Raw genomic sequence first — 20,389 nt, 5'->3', positions numbered from 1 at the left:
CTAAACAAGCTCTTAAAATTTAACCTCCCTAGGAATCAGGGATTTATTTCATAACTGTCAACCTGAACCAGTGGTTGTAATAAACTGTTGGAGCAAAAGTTTCAAAAACAGTTAATAAATTGGGGGTTCTTAAATTTTGAGTGCCCAGATTTAAGATTCCTTAAATGTGCCTGCTTTTCAGAAATCACTGTCTGAGCACTGACTCTCTAAAAATTAGGTTCATCTAGAGTTTCTCAAGTGGGTACTAAAATTCATATTCCCTTTTGAAAATGTAATACTAGTAGAAACTACAGTTCCCAATAATTATTCATGAGAAACCTTTGTGACCTCAAGATTCATGCACTGTGCTATGTGGAAATCAAGTAGTTTGTATACTAGGACATTTCAGCTTTCGAAAAGGAACACATGTTTTTTCAAACTTTTTCCCTTGGAACAACCAAGATCCTTAGAAGCCAGTATAAAACACGAACCATTAAAATTAATTAGAGCTGGAATTAATAAAGGAACAAAATGACAGCAAATGAAATTAGCCTGTCACCTCGAGTGAGAAAACATATATTTGTTTTTCAATAGCAACCCCAGGATAGTTAATTGCAAAGGTTTCCGACATGAGCATTTTAGCTGCCAACTGAAAACCAACAGCACTGCGGATTAATCTCCTGTGCTAATGATAGTGTCAATCTATTGTGTAATAGATTACAGCCTTTTATGAATAATGTAATCTTAGAAAGAAATAAAACATTCTGATTCTTTACCCAGATTTTCTTTTCATTTGAGATGATAAAAAATTACTGGAAAATGTGTGTAATTAAATATTGCCATTTCTCCTTTGACTGCCAATTTTTAGACTTATTTTAATTCCTTTTTATTGGGCAATCCCAGGCTTTTGGGCAAGGAGCTCTATGGAAATAAAAAAGGATAATTTATATAAACTATGTTCTTAATTTTCAGATCCCACTAGAGACTCTGAATCCTGATGGGAAGACAATAGTCTGGGACAGTACGAAAGGCTTTATTATCCCCAAGGCGACATACAAATTCATTGGGCTTCTTAGCTGTGAGACAATCATTGATGGGCATAAGTACAGTACAAAATATCTAACACACCGACAAAGTGAGTAGCATGCTACTATCGCTGCCATTCAAACACAGCATTGTATTTTTGTAAGGTTGTTAATTTTTTCTTTCTCTGTGTGTTATGTAGCCAACACAATTTTTGATGTCCAGTTAAGCACCCCAAGTCTGGTCAAACTGCTGAAAGGGGACAGCCTTGCAATTAACTGTACTGTTGCTGCAGCCTGGAACACAAGAGTTCAGATGACCTGGAGTTATCCTGGAGAGGTTAGTGCTTTGATCTACATGAAGAAATCATAGCTGTTTTCCAAAAGAGAATGCCATTAGCAAGCATTCCCAATAGGAATTTTGGCTTGAAATGCTTGTGATGCTTTGCATTCCATTGTTGTGACCCTCACTGACATGTCTTTTAATGCTTTTCTTATTTTTGTTTCTTTTTTGCTTAATCAAATCAGTAAACATGTTTCTACAATGTACTTTGGTATACTGCATAATTGTGAGTGAACGTAAGAATTGTTTTAGCCTTGGGAACTTCTCTTTGGATTTGGTGAAATGATAGAAATTTATCACCCAATGCCAAGCAGGAGTCTCTTTTGTGTCAAAAAAAAGTTTTCAGTTAGGCTGTCTTTCTCAGCACATTCATTTAAAGGCCTGGCAGACAGTCAGGCACCCAGCTCAAGCATGTTTAGAAAAGATATTACAATTCAGCTAGCCAAGATCTCATTTGTTAAATGTCACACGAACAATCCTCTTGTTTTGACAACTACAAGAATGATCTTGAATGTACTTCCCCTCCCCCAAATTGGGAGCATCCTCATAAATATTTGTCATTTATGAAACAACTGCCAGGGAGTCCGTGTTAAGCTGATAAGAAATTTGACATTAGTTTAAGGTTTACAACTCCCACTCCTTTCATGTCAGTTTGATTTATGCTGCTGATTAAAGTCATGATCATTTATTATGTCATTCATTGTGCCTAATCACAAGCCAAAATTATGATTACATTTTAAAAGAAAGATTAATGTAGCAGCTTCTAACACACTATAGCTGTTTTCACAGGCATTTTCCAACTTGGAAATAAATAACTTAACAACAAAAAATTCTCTAAGTGTGCTGTATTGGTGTGTTATATTGGCACCTTCTTGCCTTACTGAGCCTAATTTAACATCACACTTCACCCTATGAAATACTGCTTTGTTTTTATTTAGATGGTAACTTAAGGGTTCTCACTGTTTACAAGACAATAACAATGTCCCTGGGTTAAATAAACTTTGAGGCCAAAGGCTGAGGGGGATTCACAGGAAATAACTCCTTAGCTTCAGATTATCTTCAGTTCCACCCTATTCTCTTGCCAAACCTAGTCACTTCTCCTCTATTGTTTTCAGAATTCTTTCCTTCTTATGTTAATACCTTTGTCTCCTGTAAATTTGCCCATGGACCTTGGGTTCCATCAGCAGTCCCTATAATGCCTTCCACATAGCCATTAGCAGCCTAAGGTTCATTAAATGGCTCCATCATAGCAGCCAGGGATGCAACAGGGTTTGCTGCTGGCCCCCATGAGACTTACACAGCTCCTGTGAGGCCTCTCTTCTTCTGTATTTAGAAATTGCTTAGAATATATTGGATGTTGCTACAATTTAAATAATAATACATTTCCCCCTGTGACTTAATATTTCTTTTTATTTTCTTCCTAGGCAAACAAGAGAGGTTCTATAACCCAACGCATTGACCAAAAAAATACAGAAGCTAATATTTTTTACAGTATTCTAGTTGTTGACAAAGTATGTGATATTGATGAAGGCCAGTATACCTGCTATGTGAAGAGTGGACCATCAATCAAATCTGTTAACACAACAGTTCGTGTTTATGGTAAGATATAGTGTGGACGTGTAGAAAGCTTAATAGTCATTGTCCATGTGCAAAGTTAAACAATAGTTAGAAACCTTTAATACTGAAGCCCAAAATGGATGTGAATTTTGGCACACCAGCCATGGATAGAAAAGGGAGTGTGTGAACAGAATATGTAGCATTTGTTCCAAGATACTGCTTTATTTACTGGCAGTTTCTAGCTTAGCCTCAATTTTATCACTTTTGTCTTCAAAGTAGCCCCAAAACCCTGTACCAATAGGTTCTGTCAAATGTAGTCACTAGCAGTTCTCACAGAGATGAATTATAGGCTTAATTTAAAAAGAGGAATCACAATGTTTCTTTTCAAAGAAACCTATATCTACATATATCCATGCAAACTATATACATTTTATTTCATGAAAGTTCTTTAAGGGGAAAACTCATGAGAACCACATCTCTGACTTCACATAATTCCCTCCTTATTAAGCACAACTGATGTGTGCATTGATAGGATGAGCTCTACATGGAGCTCTACACCTTGGGACCATTCACATACTGAAGTAAGCAATGGATACTACAGTTCATCTATGAAGAGAAGGTTGACATTGGAAACATTAAACTATTGTTCAGTGGGCACATCTACACAAGACATTTACTGTGGAGCTATTTAATTAGCTCTGCAGTAAAGTCTCAGCCTCTATACATGAGGACCTATTAGACTGCAGTAAAGTAATTAACTCCACTGTAGGTTAGTACTTGTAAACACAAGTATTATCCTCTAGTGGCATTCTTTACTGCACAGCAACACATGTGTAGATACTATTGGCCTGGGGCATGAGGGTATTTCAATGCAGGGACTCTCCCCACCAGGCCCCTGCCAGCTGGTGTTGCTCCAACCTGGCTCAATGTGCTGCAGTCCCAGGGACATGTATAAATGTAGTGTCCAGGAACAATAAACTCTGGTGTAAACTGTGCTGGAGTTTATTGCTTCACATTAATTGCACATGTGGATGCACGCAGTGATTTGCTGTGGCTTTCAGTAACATTCCAGGGAAAAGTCAAGGTGTTGGTTCTAACCTAAAATTGTTTTGAACTGGCTGCCTTAGAGACGGTGTCTTCATGATGTATCTTTGCTGTTGAGATTATCAGGAATCACTTGTGTGGGAACCCTCTTGGTATTAATGAGTGGGTTACTAGTGGGTTTACTCTCTTCCTAAGGAAAGTTTTCCTCGAAATATACATAAATTCAGTTGAGACTAAGGTCAGAATAGACAACCAGCTCATCTAATCTAACCTGCTATCACAGCTCACAAAGGAACAGATCCTACTCCATCTGGTAGGCCCTTAAATTCACTGTCCAAATGCAATCCCAATCTACCCAGTTTGAGTCCATGAAAATCCATTAATACATCCACTTTTCTAACATGCTGTTATCTTAGCCTTAAGAATAAGTCACAAAAAAGTAGCAAGGAAGAAGACAACCCACCCAGCTTTTGTACTGGCAGTTTTTCAGCAGGTTAGCATAGGATCATACTTAAGTGCCTAAATTTACCTACTTACTCTGAACCAAGAGTTCTAGATTTTGGCATTAAATTTACTTATGCACCTAATAGATGGAATATGATTTGGCCTTATATTTCTTTCACTTACCTCTTTATATAGCGCAATAACTTTGTTTTTTATTCCAGCATAATTTATATTTGGCTGATATATATATTTTCTCAAATTGAGTTTGTGGCCCATGGACCAAGCCCTAAATTCCTGAATATTTTTAGGCTGTTTTAGGTTTTGTAAAAAGCCAGATTTTATAACTGAAGATCTCTGGTAACCCAGGGTTTAGTCTTGGTCTGGGAAACCATGGATCTCCCAAATGATTAGACAGCCTTGTTAGATTCCTGAATCTTTTAAAATTTACCTCTCTGATGCTTTTTAATTTCTGTGATAAGCATGCTGTCTTGTGTAAAAATCAGTGATGTAAACTTTCCTTTTTTTCTTTTTTTAAAGATAAAACATTTATTAATTTGAAACATCGAAGAAAAAGTGTGCTTGAAGCTGTAGCTGGCAGAAAGTCCTATCGGCTATCAATGAAAGTGAAGGCATTTCCTACACCAGAAATTGTATGGTAGGATTACAGTTACTTCCACATAGATACAGGAGCTACTTCTTAGGTGGTATAACATCTTTGCTCAGGTTTATTTATTTCTATTTCAGGATATTTTGTTTCAGTATTTTGTCCAAATGTCAAATCATTAATGCTGTGCAGTTTTATCACACGTTCCAACTGAATATTTCAGAATAGTTAGTGTTAATTAATTAACTAAAGAACTTAAGTATACACTTACTTTCAAGCATCCTAGTAGACCTATTGACTTCAATTTGCCTACTCACTGAATTAAAAGGAAATCACATGCTTAATTGTTTTGCTAGAGCAGGACCCTACTCCTCACAATGTGCTAGTAAGTTATGAAAATGTTATCTCCATTTTATAGACAGAGAAATGGTGGCATAGCAAGGCCACCCGATCTCCAAAGGTATGTAGGTGTCTAACTCCCATTTGAGATCAATGGAAATTAAAGGCCTAACTACCTTTAAAAAAATCAGGGCCTAAGTGCCATGCCAGGGTCACACAGGAAAACTAGCAGACTCAGCTCTGATATTCTGAACCTGTCATTTAACCATAAGACTATATTTGCTCATTTCAATACCTGAAACCACTAGAAAGAAATAAAGCTTTCTTAGAATAAATGAAAAAAAGAATAAATACATAAATTGAATAACAGTGGAGGCCAGCTTCATTTTTTTTATATAGTTTCAATATCTACTTTCATGAGTTAAGATTTTTCCTTGGCCCAAATATGCTATATTAAAAAATCTTTTAAGCAGATTTTGTATTGGTCCAAGCACCTTTATATAAAACAATGTTATCTATTCATGATCTCAAGGTTTTTTTTTAATGGTTTTAAATGGCAATAGCTTTGGCTCAATTCATTACATTTTAACAAAGGGTGTGTGACAAGACTGATTAGGAAAACAATCCATACATACATGAACTGTGCAAGTTCACATTACTCTCAGCCAGAATTTATTTTTGCTTCTAACATTTGTGTTTTGTTTTAATCTCCCCCATCGGAGTTTACAGATCCAAATGGAAAATGAAGGGGGCAAATGAAACTGTCATTAGCCATTATTAAATATTTTAAATTTTTTAGTGGTTTGTTCTCCTATAGTCCTATAGAAGCAGGACTGATAAAATACATGAAATCAAACTTCTAAATCTACATACAGTCTTTTAAAAGAATATATTTCCATTGCTTGTATAAGGCCTGCAGGACCTAACCCTAAAGGTTTACTAACGTAAGAATCCAGTGGCAAACTCCTTAATTTAATTGACTGAATCACCAAAGTAGAAAATCTTCTGTTTATAAGATAACAAAGTTATTGCATCAAGCCATTGAAGAACTGTAAATCTTTGAAAATATTTATCTATATATGTAATGGCTTGTGTTTTTTCCATTGATTTTTCCACTTTTTAAAGTTGTCTGCATGAAGATAGGACATCTCATTCTTAAATGTTCATTTAATCCACTTGCTCTTTTCCCCCACCTGAAATCAGTAATGTTTTTAATATCAGAGTTCTTTAACCTGGAAAATATTGTGAGGTGATGAAGGAATAGTGTGGGGCTGAATATAACAGCCTTTGCTTGTATAAGTAAACTTTACTCACTAGATTAATCCCACTGATTACAGATAACCCTAGTATGTGTAAGGATCCCAGAATGGGTCTCTTAAATTAGGGATAAGCAACAGAAGATAACCTTAAGTTTTCTTTTAAGAGATGGAAGTGTTATCTTAAGAGATAAAAATACCATTGCACATATGTATGTATGCACATATGTATTATTAAGAATTATTAAGAATAAGTCTCAACAATCAAAGGTTGGACATCTTATCACATGACCCTGTTAGATCATATTCATACACAGAATATTTTTCTTCAATATACTTCATAGGTATTAACTAATTGAGTCCTTCCCTCTGGGAGTGGAAGCTATACCACTGACATAGAATGTATCAAAGATTATAGAGGCTACTTTTGATCCTAGTCTAAAGCTTAAGAAGAAGCATGAAATAAAGGAATACAGGCTTTTTAAGCAAAATTAATTTTCAAAATCTTGTTTTCTTCTGGCTATTGAAGACCATATTTGGGCTGGCATGGAAGCCCATAGCTTAAGATCATGTCAGTACAAGGATGTTCAATTCCTAGGATGTAGTTAATATGAAAAATACCCATGTAATAACACCGCATTATAATGTTCTTTTAAAGGTTAAAAGATGGATTACCTGCTGCTGAAAAGTGTGCACGGTATGTGGTTAAAGATTATTCATTAATCATTAAGGATGTAGCTGAAGAGGATGCAGGAGATTACACTATAGTTCTGAATATACGACAGTGGAACTTATCTAAGAACCTAACAGTCACTCTCATAGTAAATGGTAAGTTTGCAGTACATTTCTACTTTGCTATTAAACTTGTAAGTGCCATTTCCCCAGCTGAGGCTTGAATTTACACAGTTTATGTCACTGGGAATGTTCACGGAAGTAAAGTCTTGTTCCTGTGCAGATGGACTGAATGATGCTGAAGTCAATGGAACTGCACACCTCTGCTTCCTGGCACTTGGCTCCCCTCCCCTGCACTGCTCCCTAGCACTTGGCAGAATCTCTGCCCAAGATGCGAAAATGGCTCATTATACCTCTGTATACTGATTACACCAGTGTCTCCAGTGACTTAGTTTTTCATTACACAAACAGTTTTAGCACGTATTCACCCCACTGTACTTTGTCCCATTGGTGTTATTTAGTTCTCAGCAGGTGCACCTACACATGAGCTTTACTGTGCAGTAGACCAATTTGCTGTGCAGTAAAGTGTCACCATCTACATGTGCGCAGCAATTAGGCCAGTGTAGACAAATTTACTGCACCATCAGAGATTCATATCTGACACAAATACTATCTAATGGTGGAGTAACTTACTGATCTTAAACACATGTATAGACGATGACCTCTAGATTAGTTTACTCTGCTTCAAATCATGCTGGACTGAATCAGATTCAGATTCAGTCTCATTAATCACACATGTAGATATGGATAGCTGGATTTCCTAACTTTAAACTGTAGAGGGTTGTTTTGTTTTCAGGGTGATACAGTTACTAAAGATTGACTATTCTGATTTCTATTCCATTTTTGCCCTTTACAGTGAAACCTCAGATTTATGAAAATGCTGTGTCATCATTTCCTGATCCTAATCTCTATCCAGTGGGCAGCAATCAAGTGCTGACTTGCACTGTTTATGGTATTCCTCAGCCTAAAATTACATGGATTTGGCATCCTTGTAGACAAAATCGTTCCAAAGCAAGGTAAGAAAGCTTAATTTCTCTTAAATGTTCTTTCCCACTATTGTGATAAAAGAACATTTTGACAGAAGTACCCAACAGTTATAATACAGTAAAATCCCTATTATCTGGCATTCTACTATCTGGAACACTCTATTAACCAGAATTTCCAGTCAGCCGGCGGGACGCAGGGGGGAAAGTTCGCATGCAGTAGCCGCCACTGCCACCTACTACCCTGTAAGGTTGTTGCTCTGTATGCAGCTGCCGCTAGCCCTCACATCCTGCTCCATGTTCAGCCGCCACCACTCTCCTCTCCTCCACCCTCCCCGCTCCACATGCATCCAGAAACCCGTGCTCCTCAGGTTACTGGCATTTTTAGATATCCAGCACCCCTCATTCCCCACTCATTCCAGTTAACAGGGATTTTACTGTAGTTTGTTTAGGCAACATACAAATTCTGCTAATCTATTTCTTTTTATTAAGTAGAACATAAAGACAAAATACAGTTCTTCATGGGAAATATACCATAAGTGATATCTTCTGCATCATTAGCAGATAGATAGAATTCGCGTGTTGTACTATTACTGCTGTTCACTTTTATATCCATCCATCCACCACAGGGCATATTTAGTATTTCAAAAGCAAGTATGCCCTGTAAGATGTTTTCTGCAAAGATTCTTTCTTGTTGTCACAGCCTATGAGGTTTCCTAATGGGCGGTTTCGGAAACTGAAAAGGAATACTATTCTGCAGAAATATGTTCAAGGATAGTCTAATGCACCTTCATATAATCAGATCAGAGAACTATGTACTGGATTTCTTCTCATATTTTAGTAGTGTCAAACTTAAGGTTATCATAAAGACTAACTTGATGATTTTGAGACTCTGAAACAAATAATAGAATGAGTAGTTACTACTAATGAAGGGTTTTGTCTTGCAAAATGAAAATCACCTAGGGCCAATTCAACACTTAAGTGCATGCTTAATATTAAGTATATGAGTATTGTAGTTAATGGGACAATCACTATAACTTTCATTTAGGTTGTGCTTAAATGCTTACATGGCTCCGACAGAGTGATTAGTGCTTTGAAGGATCATACCTTCACTTTCCTATTATACCTTTTGGGGGATTATGCAAATGAGAATACTTTGCTGTACTATTCTCACCAATAGATGGCATCAGCAATCTCCAGATTTGCTGCATAAAAACTCGCAGTTCTCCATCTTGCCAACAGGTGACATCAACCTTTCCTATATTTAAGCAACATGAGAAGTATTCACTGCAAAACTCTTATTAAATTTGAACTTTTTACTTCTAGGTAAAGTACATACTAACAGAAATCATAATAAGCCTTCTACTGAAAACTCTTTGGAGAACATCAAATACTAAAATTCTGGATCTTTATTATTTGGTCTGAATACTTATAAATGTACTCACTCTTTACCAAGATTATAGTATGGAATAAGACATGAACTTTAACCAGTGACCAAAAGGAGTATTCAACAGTTTAAACATGAGCCATTAAGGCTGTTGGAATTTTGTTTCCAGGTATATTTCAAATAAGCCCTTATTATTGTTTTTGGAATTCTTTTTAAATAACCCATTCCCTCCCCATTAAACTTTTTTATAATAGAAATAAAAACTTAAGTGTTCCACTTTTACTATTTCATATAGTATGAATGGAATTAATCCGGGTGAGCAATTATTTTGGGCAGAGGGCCACTTACTGAGTTTTGGCAAGTTGTCAAGGGCTGCATGGGTAGCCCTGCCTCTTGATAGGTGCCCTGTCCCCTGATCACCATCTTGGGGCTGGAACTCCCGCCCCCTAACCTCTGACCTTAGCCACTGGAAGTCCCTCCTCTTGCCCCTGGAAGTACTTCTTTGGGGAAGAGGGTTTGCCATCTTAGGGAAAAAAAACAAATCACATACTAAAAATCCATAATAATATATTTTAATTTAATTTAAAAAATATTTTTGTCCTGATTTGTGTGGGTTTGTGCTGTATTATGCAGAAGTGATTGCATATGGGGGCTTGTGGGGATGTGTGGATGTGTTTGTATGAGTATGGATGTGGGTATGGGAGCCATGTAGTGCAGAGTGGCTGGCAGGTGGGTGGGCAGGAAAGTGGGGAAAGTGGGGAGGGGAGAGGAGGGGAGTGGAAGCAAGCGGTGTGCAGAAGCATGGGGCCTACACCAATGTCCTGGGGCCAGCACCAGCGGGGCCCAGAGCGGGGCAGTAGGAGCACGGGGTGTGGGCTGGCAGGGGTCTGTCTGGGCTGCACCAGCAGCGAGAGGGGGGAGCTGACCTGGTTCCATAGAGCCCCTGCTGGCCGGGACCCTGTGCTCCTGATGCCCTGCTCTGGGCCTTGCTGGTGCTGGCCCCAGGGCACCAGCATGGGCCTCACACTCCTGCTTGACTGCTGCTGGCTCCCATGCACTTGCTCACTTCCAGTGCCCCCATCCCAGCTCTGTGGTACAGACCCGTGGTACAGGCGGGGACAGGTGTGCAGACCCGACCCCATACGCCCTGTGCTTGTCTGTCTGGACTGAGCAGTGGCAGTGGGGATGGTGCTCAGCGTGGGAGGAAAAGCACCCCCCTTCCCCTCCGCCACTGGTGCTCCCTGCTGCAGCCAGCCAAAGTCCATGTGGGGCTGTCCTGCCTCTCTGCTGCATCACAGCTGTCCCAGCCGTGTCAACGGAGAGCAGGCACAGGCAGCCCCGCATGGGCTCCGAGTGGCTGCAGCACGGGGCATTGGCCATGGGGAGGAGGAGTGGTTGCTTTTCCCCTGTGCTGAGCACCAGTTCGTTCCCCAGAAACTGCTGCTCAGTGCGGAGGAAAGTGGCCCCCCTGCTCACCACCACTGGACAGTGTTTGCTGCAGCTGCGCGCCTGGAGCTCATGCTGCGCTAGGTTGCTGTGCGGCTGCCTTACTGCCACCTCTGTGCTGCCCAGCACAGCAGCAGTGGCCATGTAGAGCAGCCACAGAGCATCTTTGATAGGAGCCAGGGGCAGATAAATATTAATTTTCTAAATCTTTGAGGGGCCCTGTGGGCTGGATAAAATGGCCTGGCAGGTTGGATCTGGCCTGCAGGCCATATTTTACCCGCCCCGGAATTAATCCCTTAGTTAAAATTGGCCATCAAATAAAGGTATTGGTCCCTGCTTATACAGTTTGCCTAATTTTGAAATCAAGTGAACTATTCACAACAGATGAAGTTAAGCACACATGTCGATGTGAAATACCTTGAGTTTAGCAAGGCTTTTGACATTGTCTCTCAAAACCATTCTCTTACACTAGCTAAGGAAATACAGACCAGGTGAAAGAACTGCAACATGAGTAAGAAAACTTCTTGGATCTTTGTGCTCAACAGTAGTCATCAGTGGCTCAACTTCTAGTTGCTAGGAGGTAACAAGTGGGGTTCCCCTGGGTCTGTCCTGGGTTTGGTATTAATATTTTCATTAATAATTTGGACGATACGATTGAGTGCACACTTAGCAAATCCATGGACAACACCAAGTTGGGTGGAGTTGCAGATACTCTGGAGATAAGGGTAGGGTCCAGAATGACCTAAATAAGCTGGATGAATGGTCTGCTGTCAATCAGATGAGATTCAATAAGGACAAGTGCAAAGTCCTGTATTTGGGACAGAATAATTGCATGCACAAATAGAGGCTGGGGAGTAACTGGTTAGGCTGCAGTACTGCAGAAAGCACCTGGAGGTTACAGTAGACCAAACCCCCACACTGATGCTGTCATAACAGCATGAGCTTGCGCTGCTGCTGCTGAGGCTTAGGCAGTGGTGCAAGCTCTCTGAGGGTGCTCTTGGTGCTATGTTCACACTCCACCTCTGGGGTCAGGCCTGTGCCTCCCATGGAAAACTCTCCCCAGGGGTGGTGAAATTCCACTCCCTTTCCTGCTCCCCAGATACATTATGGGGCATGGAGCTGTGTAGGATTTCTAGGCATGTAGGGCTGCCCCTGCTGTGGCAAAGACTCCTGAGGGGAGGGGGCCATACTGGCACCCCCTCATAGTTGATATTTGGAGATGGTGCCCAAATTGCCCCAACCTTTTTACTTTACTGCAAGATTTATCTCATTCACTGCTCTTCACCACCCCCATCCACAGAGCCTGTCATCTTATCATAGAAGGAAATCAGGTTGGTCAGGCATGACTTAATCTTGGTGAATTCATGCTGGCTGTTCCTGATCACCTTGTTCTCCTCTAGGTGCTTCACAATACATTCCTTGAGGACCTGCTCCATGATCTTTCCAGGTATGGAGGTCAGACTGACTGGTCTAATTCTCTGGATCTTCCTCCTTCCTGTTCAAAGATGGGCACTATATTTGTCCTTTCCAATCATCCAAAACCTCATGTGATCTCCACAGGTCCTCTAAAAGGATACCCAGTAGCTCTGAAATCACATCAGCCAATTCCTTTACTACCCTAGGGCTCATCTAATTTGGCCCTGCCAACTTGAAAGCATCTAGCTTCTCTAAGTAATCGCTAACCTGTTCTTCTGCTACTCTAGACTGTTTGTTTCTTTTCCTAGTTTTGCTGCCAACTGCACTTGTTATCTAAAGCTGCTTCTATCTGTGAAGACTGAAAGTAAAAAGACAGTAAATACTTAGTAGCTTTGCTCAAATTAACTCATTACTAAACTAAAAACAATGTTATATATTTGTTTAAATTTTTATAGCAGTTTGCCCTCCTCCCAATCAGCAGACACCTGGGGAACAGGAAAGACCTTGAGGCTAAAAGAGAATGGAAGTCAAGGCAGAGAATAAAGATGAGACCAAGAGTAGGATGAGGGTGATAGATTATATTATATTATATTATATATATTATATATATACTCATTCTTTACCAATATTCATCGCTCAAAGGAGACAGGAAACCCAGTGAAACAGACCATCATCTCCAACCTGTTTAGTACCATACTCAAGCTGTTATCTCTAATTTCACTTTCTCTAAAATTCTAAGTCATTGTCAAATCTGCAGTTAATATACATTGAAATCCACAGAAGGACTGTATCAGTGGAGTCATGCTAATATACCTGGTCCTTAACCTCTTTCCTTCTGTGTAAAAGTTATTTTGAGTAAAGTTGGGGGAGTCCACACAAGATGCTTACTGTACAGTAGCCTAATAACACTGAGCAGTAGTGTGCCAGTCAAAAACTGCTAGTAAGCTACTGTACAGTGAAGCTACAACCTTCACAAAAAACTGCGCCAGCACTACTGCTCAGAAAAAGTAGTTACTGAGCATTCAGTTAGTACTTCATTAAGGAAGTACTAAACTAAATGTGCAGTAACTACAGTGCATTAATGAATGTGTAGACGCAAGAAGCGGTAGAATGAAGTGGGTCCCTTATTTAAGTCACTGGGAAAAAGTCTCAAAACCAGAACCCATGTGATTTGAAGTTTTAGAAAGGTAATTCTAAAGCAGGAAGCTGTGGGATTCTTTCAAGGGTGTTGTGGGGTGCCATGCAATATTAGCCCTGCTAGCCATGCAAACATTATTTTCAGAATCAACATAGATTTCAAGCAGAAACCCAGTGTTAAAAATTGCTGTTGTCTTTCAGAGTTCTTTGCAACAGAAGAATTACCGTATTATTTTTCCATAGTCAAAAAAGAGTGAAAACTAAGATCTGGCATTTTCTGGAATGGGCTTTGAGTCTAATAAGGGATACCTTGAACATATTAAAGGGTGCCTTGAGTCTAAAAAGGCTGAGAACTACTGCTTTAGAAGCTACGCTCTTCAGGCATAGAGCTTGCTTGACAAAACTGTTCCTGTGAGCCTGCGTTTATCATAAATTAGTGTGACAGAGATTGACAAGGAAGGCATAGTGGAATATTGATACTGTTCAATATAATCACTGGTTTCCTCAGCTCTGGTACAATGTTATTCTTTGGGAGTTTTGACTCTAGACATTTCCTTGTGTACTAGGGACAGCTGAAAAAACCTCCTCATCACATGCTGACTGAACTGTAAGTGACTAACTCTGTAGAATCGGTGTGCCTCTGCAGCCTTGCATGCTGACCCTCTCTGGGATCAACAGTAGCTCAAGCCTTGAGCCTGCCCCTGGCAGGGCTCAAGGCAGTTGTGTGCCCTTTGGGCATGAATGGGACCTCCATAAACTACCCCTTACAGTCCTAACCCAAACCACCAATATAAGCTGTAACATAAGCCATAAACCCCTGGGCTATAACAGAAACACAAACAACAGCAGAAGCAGCCCTTTGCCCCTTGAGGTCAAACTTTTCTCATCTCCCAGCAGGCACACCTTCCAGCCCAGAGCTTTATCTTAGCCTACACACTTGGCCGTCTTGGGCTGTTGGACCCTTTGGTACTGCACACAGCCCCTCTCCTGGGCTCTTAGGCCCTTTGGTAGGCACCTCAAACCCTCTAAGGGGTAACATAAAACAAAGGCCACTTGCCTATAAACCCAGTTTTTCTCTGCCTAGGGGACTTGCCTCTGTTCCTAGGCCTACAGAGTTGCTTAGCTAAATCCAAGTCCTATCAAGAGCCCTGATGCCCTGCAGCCAGGAGCTCCTCACTTCAAGGTTGCAGGGGACAGACTCCCTGACCACTGCAGGCTTTGGGCTTATAAAACTCCAGTCTGAACCCTCTTCTGGTCAGGTGAGTTCCTCATTACCTCCCCTCTGCCACCTGCACATCACAGTGCGCTGCTACATAGCTGACTCCATCCACTCATTGGGAACACTGAAGAGTTAAACCAGTAGTTCTCAACCTTTTAAACTGGAGGCACTCTTTGATAGACTTGGGGCACCACTTGAAATTCTAGCTCTAGTTTTCACTCTTTTTTTTTAACTACAGAAACAATACAGTAGTTCTTCCATTGCAAAGAACTCAGAAAATCACAACAGGTCAGAAAACTCCGTATTTATCTTGTGAATCATGTTTGCACACTTAATAGTGCTAACATTGCATGACAACCCAGGTCATCCTTGAAAGGATCTCAAGGCACCCTAGAGTGCCATGACACCGTGGTTGTGAATCACTAAGCTAAACACAAAACCCATCTAAATGGTGCAAATGCCCCCCCTTTTATGACTTAACCAAACACCCTATAGCTAAAACATCTCCTAGATTTTGTACTTTGAACTCACTTCCACGAAGAGCTCCAACAAAAGAACAATGAGCATTTTATGCACAGGTAAAGAAGTGTGGATCGTACCAAGTTGTCATTTGCATTTAGAATTTGCTGTTATTGCTTTCTAGCTAGAGGAGTCTGGAGCTTGCCATCATGGAAATAAATGGCAAAACTCCCTCCAGCGTCAGTGAAAGTGGGAGCAGGCCTTGTCTGCAAAGCCAGTCTAATTGCATTTCTACATTGTTTGTCAATGTGTGAATAAAGAGATGAGATGCAGAGCCATTAGGATGTGCTTGGATAGGTTATTGGAGGAAACTGGGTTTAGAACACCAATGAGTTATGTAAAATTAACAAGTGGAGAACAAATGTTAATTGTACTTAATTAGAAATGTACTGAACCACCCAAATTTAATTGTGGATGCCTGCAAACAGTGATGCCCATTAGTTTGTCCACAGTGACTGTTTTTGTTCCCCATGCCACCTTCTATTTTCAAGAAGGGGAAGTCTGAGCCTTTAGTGATGGGAAAAGTAGGTCAGACACCATTAACAAACAGGTAGTTCAAAATTCCTTTGTTCAATATGACATGTGGCCAGATCTTAAGCTGGACTAAATTCATACCAACTGAGGATCTGGCCTATGGACTCCGTACCCTTGATTCTCATTTACACAAAGGCCCAGTGTAGAATGCACTGGAAGTAGATGTCTGTTTAAGTTTATTTCCACTTAAATGCCCCCCACACTGTGAAAGATGTGTAAATGAGAATTAGGTCCTATATTCTTGAACCATGTAACATGCATGCACACATCCTGTGGTGGAGTTGTACATGGGACATACAGAGAACTTATAGTTTCAATAAAGATCACTAAGCCAAGTAAAAAGAATGAGGGAAAAACAGGTCATGCAAAATATCTTCAGAGTTGCTTCATGTTGGAAAAAAATATTAACTAAGTGGGTCATCCTATATGATAAGCTTCCACTGTGAGGCAAAATTTGATATTCATTAATGGGCAGCCACCTATGCCCGTGGAAATGGCTAGGAAAGTGCCCTTGTCCTTTGGGAGCATGTTACAAAAGATCACTTTCAATATGTTACTTATAAAATGCCCAAAGATTAAGACCTGACATACTTGTTCAAAAATATTTTTGCTGGTGTTCACATGACAAAAGTCAGGATACTTGCCACAGGCTGTTCTTATAGTGACATGGTGACTCGAGTGAATAATTATTTCTGATGAATCTACTGTACATATTGCAAATGCTCTCAAAGGCTTCATTATATGCCTTAAATAAACCAAAAGCTTGATCAGTCAAATTTGATCAGTAGAGGGAAGAAGTTGCTGCTATATGGAGCAGGAAAATTGGAGTACTGAAATCAGCATTGCCTTGGGTGGCAGTTCAGTTCAGTGACAATAACAATAATCCATAGGCTGGTTGGCCATAGATGAGGCAACTGTGATGTTGCAAATAACACCAGAGGCAGAGAGCCTTTGGTAAAATAAATCTAGAGATGGGTAGCACAGGAAAAGAGTCTTTCTTCTCCCTGGACAGCAATAACTTGTTCCTGAGCTTTTGGTGAGGGTGAGGGTGAGGATCTTATGATGCCAGGTCTTGGAAAGCTGTAGATACAGACTTCTGCATCGAGATCTAAGGTGACCCTTTGGGTCAGCCCCTGTGATTTGTGCAGAGAAAATAAACTATCACAGGAATGACTGAACAACACCTGCCTGTGTTCTGCAGAACACCTTGAGTTTTGGACTGGGTATCCAAGTGAAGGGGAGCCAATGGCCATCGTATCTACTAAATTTATGGCTTGTCCCCTTATGAATAAATAATCAAGTTCTCTTTGGAGAAAGGTAGGAGGATTGGCAGTGTTTTGGCATCTGAGAGGGAAAGTGAGAGGCTGAGTCACTTGACTGTACAAGAGATTAGAGTGATTATGATCTAGCAGAAAGGGAAAAGGCAGCAAAGGACAAGGAAGGAAGGAAGGATTGACTGAAATGAGATCTTATTTTGAGTCTGCAAGGACTATTAAGAAGTGTGTAGCAGAAACAGTGTCAAGAAGAAAAATACAATTCCCCAGTAACAAAACCAAGGTAAAATAATCTCAGGTCTTTCAAAATGTGCAGAAAAGCTGAAAAGTGCCTTTCAAGAACTGCAACTTGTCCATGTCAGAGAATTATCTAGGTCTGTTTTTTTCCCCAATAGGCCATTGGTATTATGATCTGCAAAGGCATTTGGGAGCACAGTAATATTTTTAAGAGTTTCAGTAGGCATAAGTCAATTCACCTGCATGATATGCTGCTAGTAATAGCTGTTTCAGAGAGATGATACTTAAGAAAAAAGAAACAGAACAACTGAAAATTTCCTGGCATTCATGACATGAATGTATAGACATAGTTCAAGTAGGAGTGCCATCCCTGCCTTATCTTTTCATGTCTGAGGCCATTCTCTGCACTTATTAAGAATCCTGTTTTGTTTGAGAAAATTAAAAGCAGTCAGCTTTTGAGAACAGCACTAAGGAATAATTCAGGATGAAGTGCAGTGCTTGGAAATGTAACCATAATAGGAACATTCAATTTGAATTGTCCAGCTGCATATGATTAATAACAGGATTCGTACTGTGCAGCTGATGTGCTGGCCCCTGTAAGTGTCAGTAAACTTTTCATTAACTCCATGGCTGCATGTCAGTAAAGCCAAGAATGTTATGCTTCTTAATGTTATGTGAAATAACAAGGATCTACCTCATGAAGAAGAGAATAAATACAGTGTAGAACACCAACATGGCTACTGAGAAGCTATACTATCCACCTAAGCGGAGAAACTAAGCATCTTATAGAAAAAGAAACCTTGTCTTCATGCTTGCCACTACCATGCTAAGCACTATAGGCATCTATACATGTGCTCTGGAGTGGAGAAGGAGGGGTGCTTTAATTAGAGTGGCTTTCAGAGCCACTCTAATTAAAGTGCCTACAGCATCATGTGTATTCAGTGTCCTGCACTTCAAAATGGTGGCAAGGGTACTTTAACTGAAGCTCATCTGATGAGTGTGAAAGCACCCCTGCCCCCACCACCATTTTAAAATGTGGGGACACTGACTACACACAATGCACAGGCTGCTGGAGCGTGCTAATTAGCACTCTTCAGCAGACTCACAGCAGGCTGGCTTAATCATGTCTGCTCCAATGCATGCTAATAGCACACATTGGAGCAGAGCTCCATCAGTGTACAGGTGCCCTGTGGGTGCACACAAATGTAGTAATTTTTTGATAGTTAAGCTGGCTTAACTTTTTAAAGTTGACTTAACTGTCAGAGTGTACACATGTATGTAGAGCAGAGTCGACTTAAATGTGGTGCAAGATAACACACCTCTGAGGTATATTATCTTGAGTTGCATTAGTTAAGTCAACTTAGCTCACAAAATGGCTGCCATTATGTGAGGGAGCTATACATGTATATGCTTCAATGTGGCTTAATTTAATTCGACTTAGTTAAGTCAACTGAGTTAAGTTGCCTTATTTTAAGTTGATTTGGCATGTGTGTATGTACCCTATGGGCACATCCCTATGAGCAGGAACATACATTTCCCTGGGGGCAACTAGTAGGAGCACAAATTTGTGCCGGCTAGTTGTCCCCAGGCATGCCCCTGTATGCATGCTCTGGGATGTAGCAAATTGCCCTGAGTGGGGTAGGGTTGGCAGCCTTACCTGGGGTCATGGGGGCCCCCTAGGGCTGCAACAGTGGCAATCCAGGTGCATAGAGCCTGGCCGGCAGCTGGAGTGCGGCTCTGGCTGGTCAGGCTCCAGTCTCAGGTGGTGCACATTGCAGCCACATGTGCCACCCTATTTGTTCTTAGAGTGTTTTTTTTTTACACTGGGATCTCCTGGTGTTAGAAATGCCCACTGCACTGCTAATTAGCAGTGTGGCAAATGCATGCATGTGCAGTGTGTGCATTCTGCAACATTGCAAATGGATTTGCAGTACTGCAAGCTACTACTTGAATGCTCGTGGGGATGCACCCTATGAGTTCAGTTTGTGAAGCAGTCAAACAATACCAGCTGTTCTTTAATGCATAAGTTTTAAAAAATGGCTTACAGCAGCAGGCAGCTATCTTTTTGGAGTGTGGGCCAGAGTGACCCAGTTCAGGTTAGAGTTGGGCAGGTAGGCAGTAGGAGCCAATTCCCATCAGTACTTTTCCTTGTGGTGACACGGGCAGAATGCTTGCCACTGAGGCTTCTTGCAACAGCAAAGGGAAAGTGACTGCTATTGAAGTACCCCACCACCAAATGCCACTGAAGCCTCATGTTCATGGGCCAGATATGGCACTCAGGCTACATGTTGCCATTCTCTGGTTTATAGAATCTTTGGTAGATCCCTCAATTCTGTTTATGGGCAAAACTGTAATGTCTTAGGAGCTTAGTGGTAGATAGCAAGGAGAGGTTGTAACTGGCACTTGAAAGCTGTTGGATGTCCAGTCTGAGAAGAGTTTGTCAGCTGCTGGTGGGCAGGTATTGACACTACAGATAATACCTTTGTGATGCTACAAATTGGTATCCAAGACAGCCATCGCAGACAGATGGAGCACTGAAGACAGTAACAACTCTGCAATGCATCAAGGGGAAAAGAGCATCCTTTCTGTTCACACTGTGTGTCATCAGAAATAAATAGGTGATTTCATTCACCAGGGCTTTCAGGATGGTAACCTTTGATTAAACTCTCAAATAAAATGGCATTCTCTTTTTTAAAAGAGAACCAAGTTGTACATACCCTCTAACATTTACCGAATGTTTACTTCAAGTTTTTAGACATACATGGAGAAAACCTGGCCCCATTAAAGCCAACTGCAATTTTGCAATTGAATCCAACTGAGCCAGGATATTGAGCCCTATTTCTTGATTTTTTTTTTTTAACCAACAACTGCAGTAGACATAGGAATGTTTATACCATGGCTTTTTAACAGGTGTACA

The 20,389-nt window shown here is 40.5% G+C and overlaps 1 protein-coding gene across 1 annotated transcript in view; it reads left to right on the top strand.

Moving 5' to 3' along the window:
* Nucleotides 1-20,389, top strand: part of FLT1 (fms related tyrosine kinase 1) — a 150,533-nt gene that overhangs the window by 48,549 nt on the left and 81,595 nt on the right. The window contains exons 5-10 of the mRNA XM_025208711.1: nucleotides 952-1,114; nucleotides 1,205-1,341; nucleotides 2,769-2,943; nucleotides 4,927-5,044; nucleotides 7,247-7,416; nucleotides 8,177-8,336. Of these exons, the coding sequence (XP_025064496.1) occupies nucleotides 952-1,114; nucleotides 1,205-1,341; nucleotides 2,769-2,943; nucleotides 4,927-5,044; nucleotides 7,247-7,416; nucleotides 8,177-8,336 (923 nt within the window). The remainder of the gene's footprint in view (nucleotides 1-951; nucleotides 1,115-1,204; nucleotides 1,342-2,768; nucleotides 2,944-4,926; nucleotides 5,045-7,246; nucleotides 7,417-8,176; nucleotides 8,337-20,389) is intronic.

The sequence above is a fragment of the Alligator sinensis genome, unplaced genomic scaffold (genome assembly GCF_000455745.1).
Source record: "Alligator sinensis unplaced genomic scaffold, ASM45574v1 scaffold84_2, whole genome shotgun sequence".
NCBI lineage: Eukaryota > Metazoa > Chordata > Crocodylia > Alligatoridae > Alligator > Alligator sinensis.
This window is presented reverse-complemented; position numbering and strand designations above follow the sequence as displayed.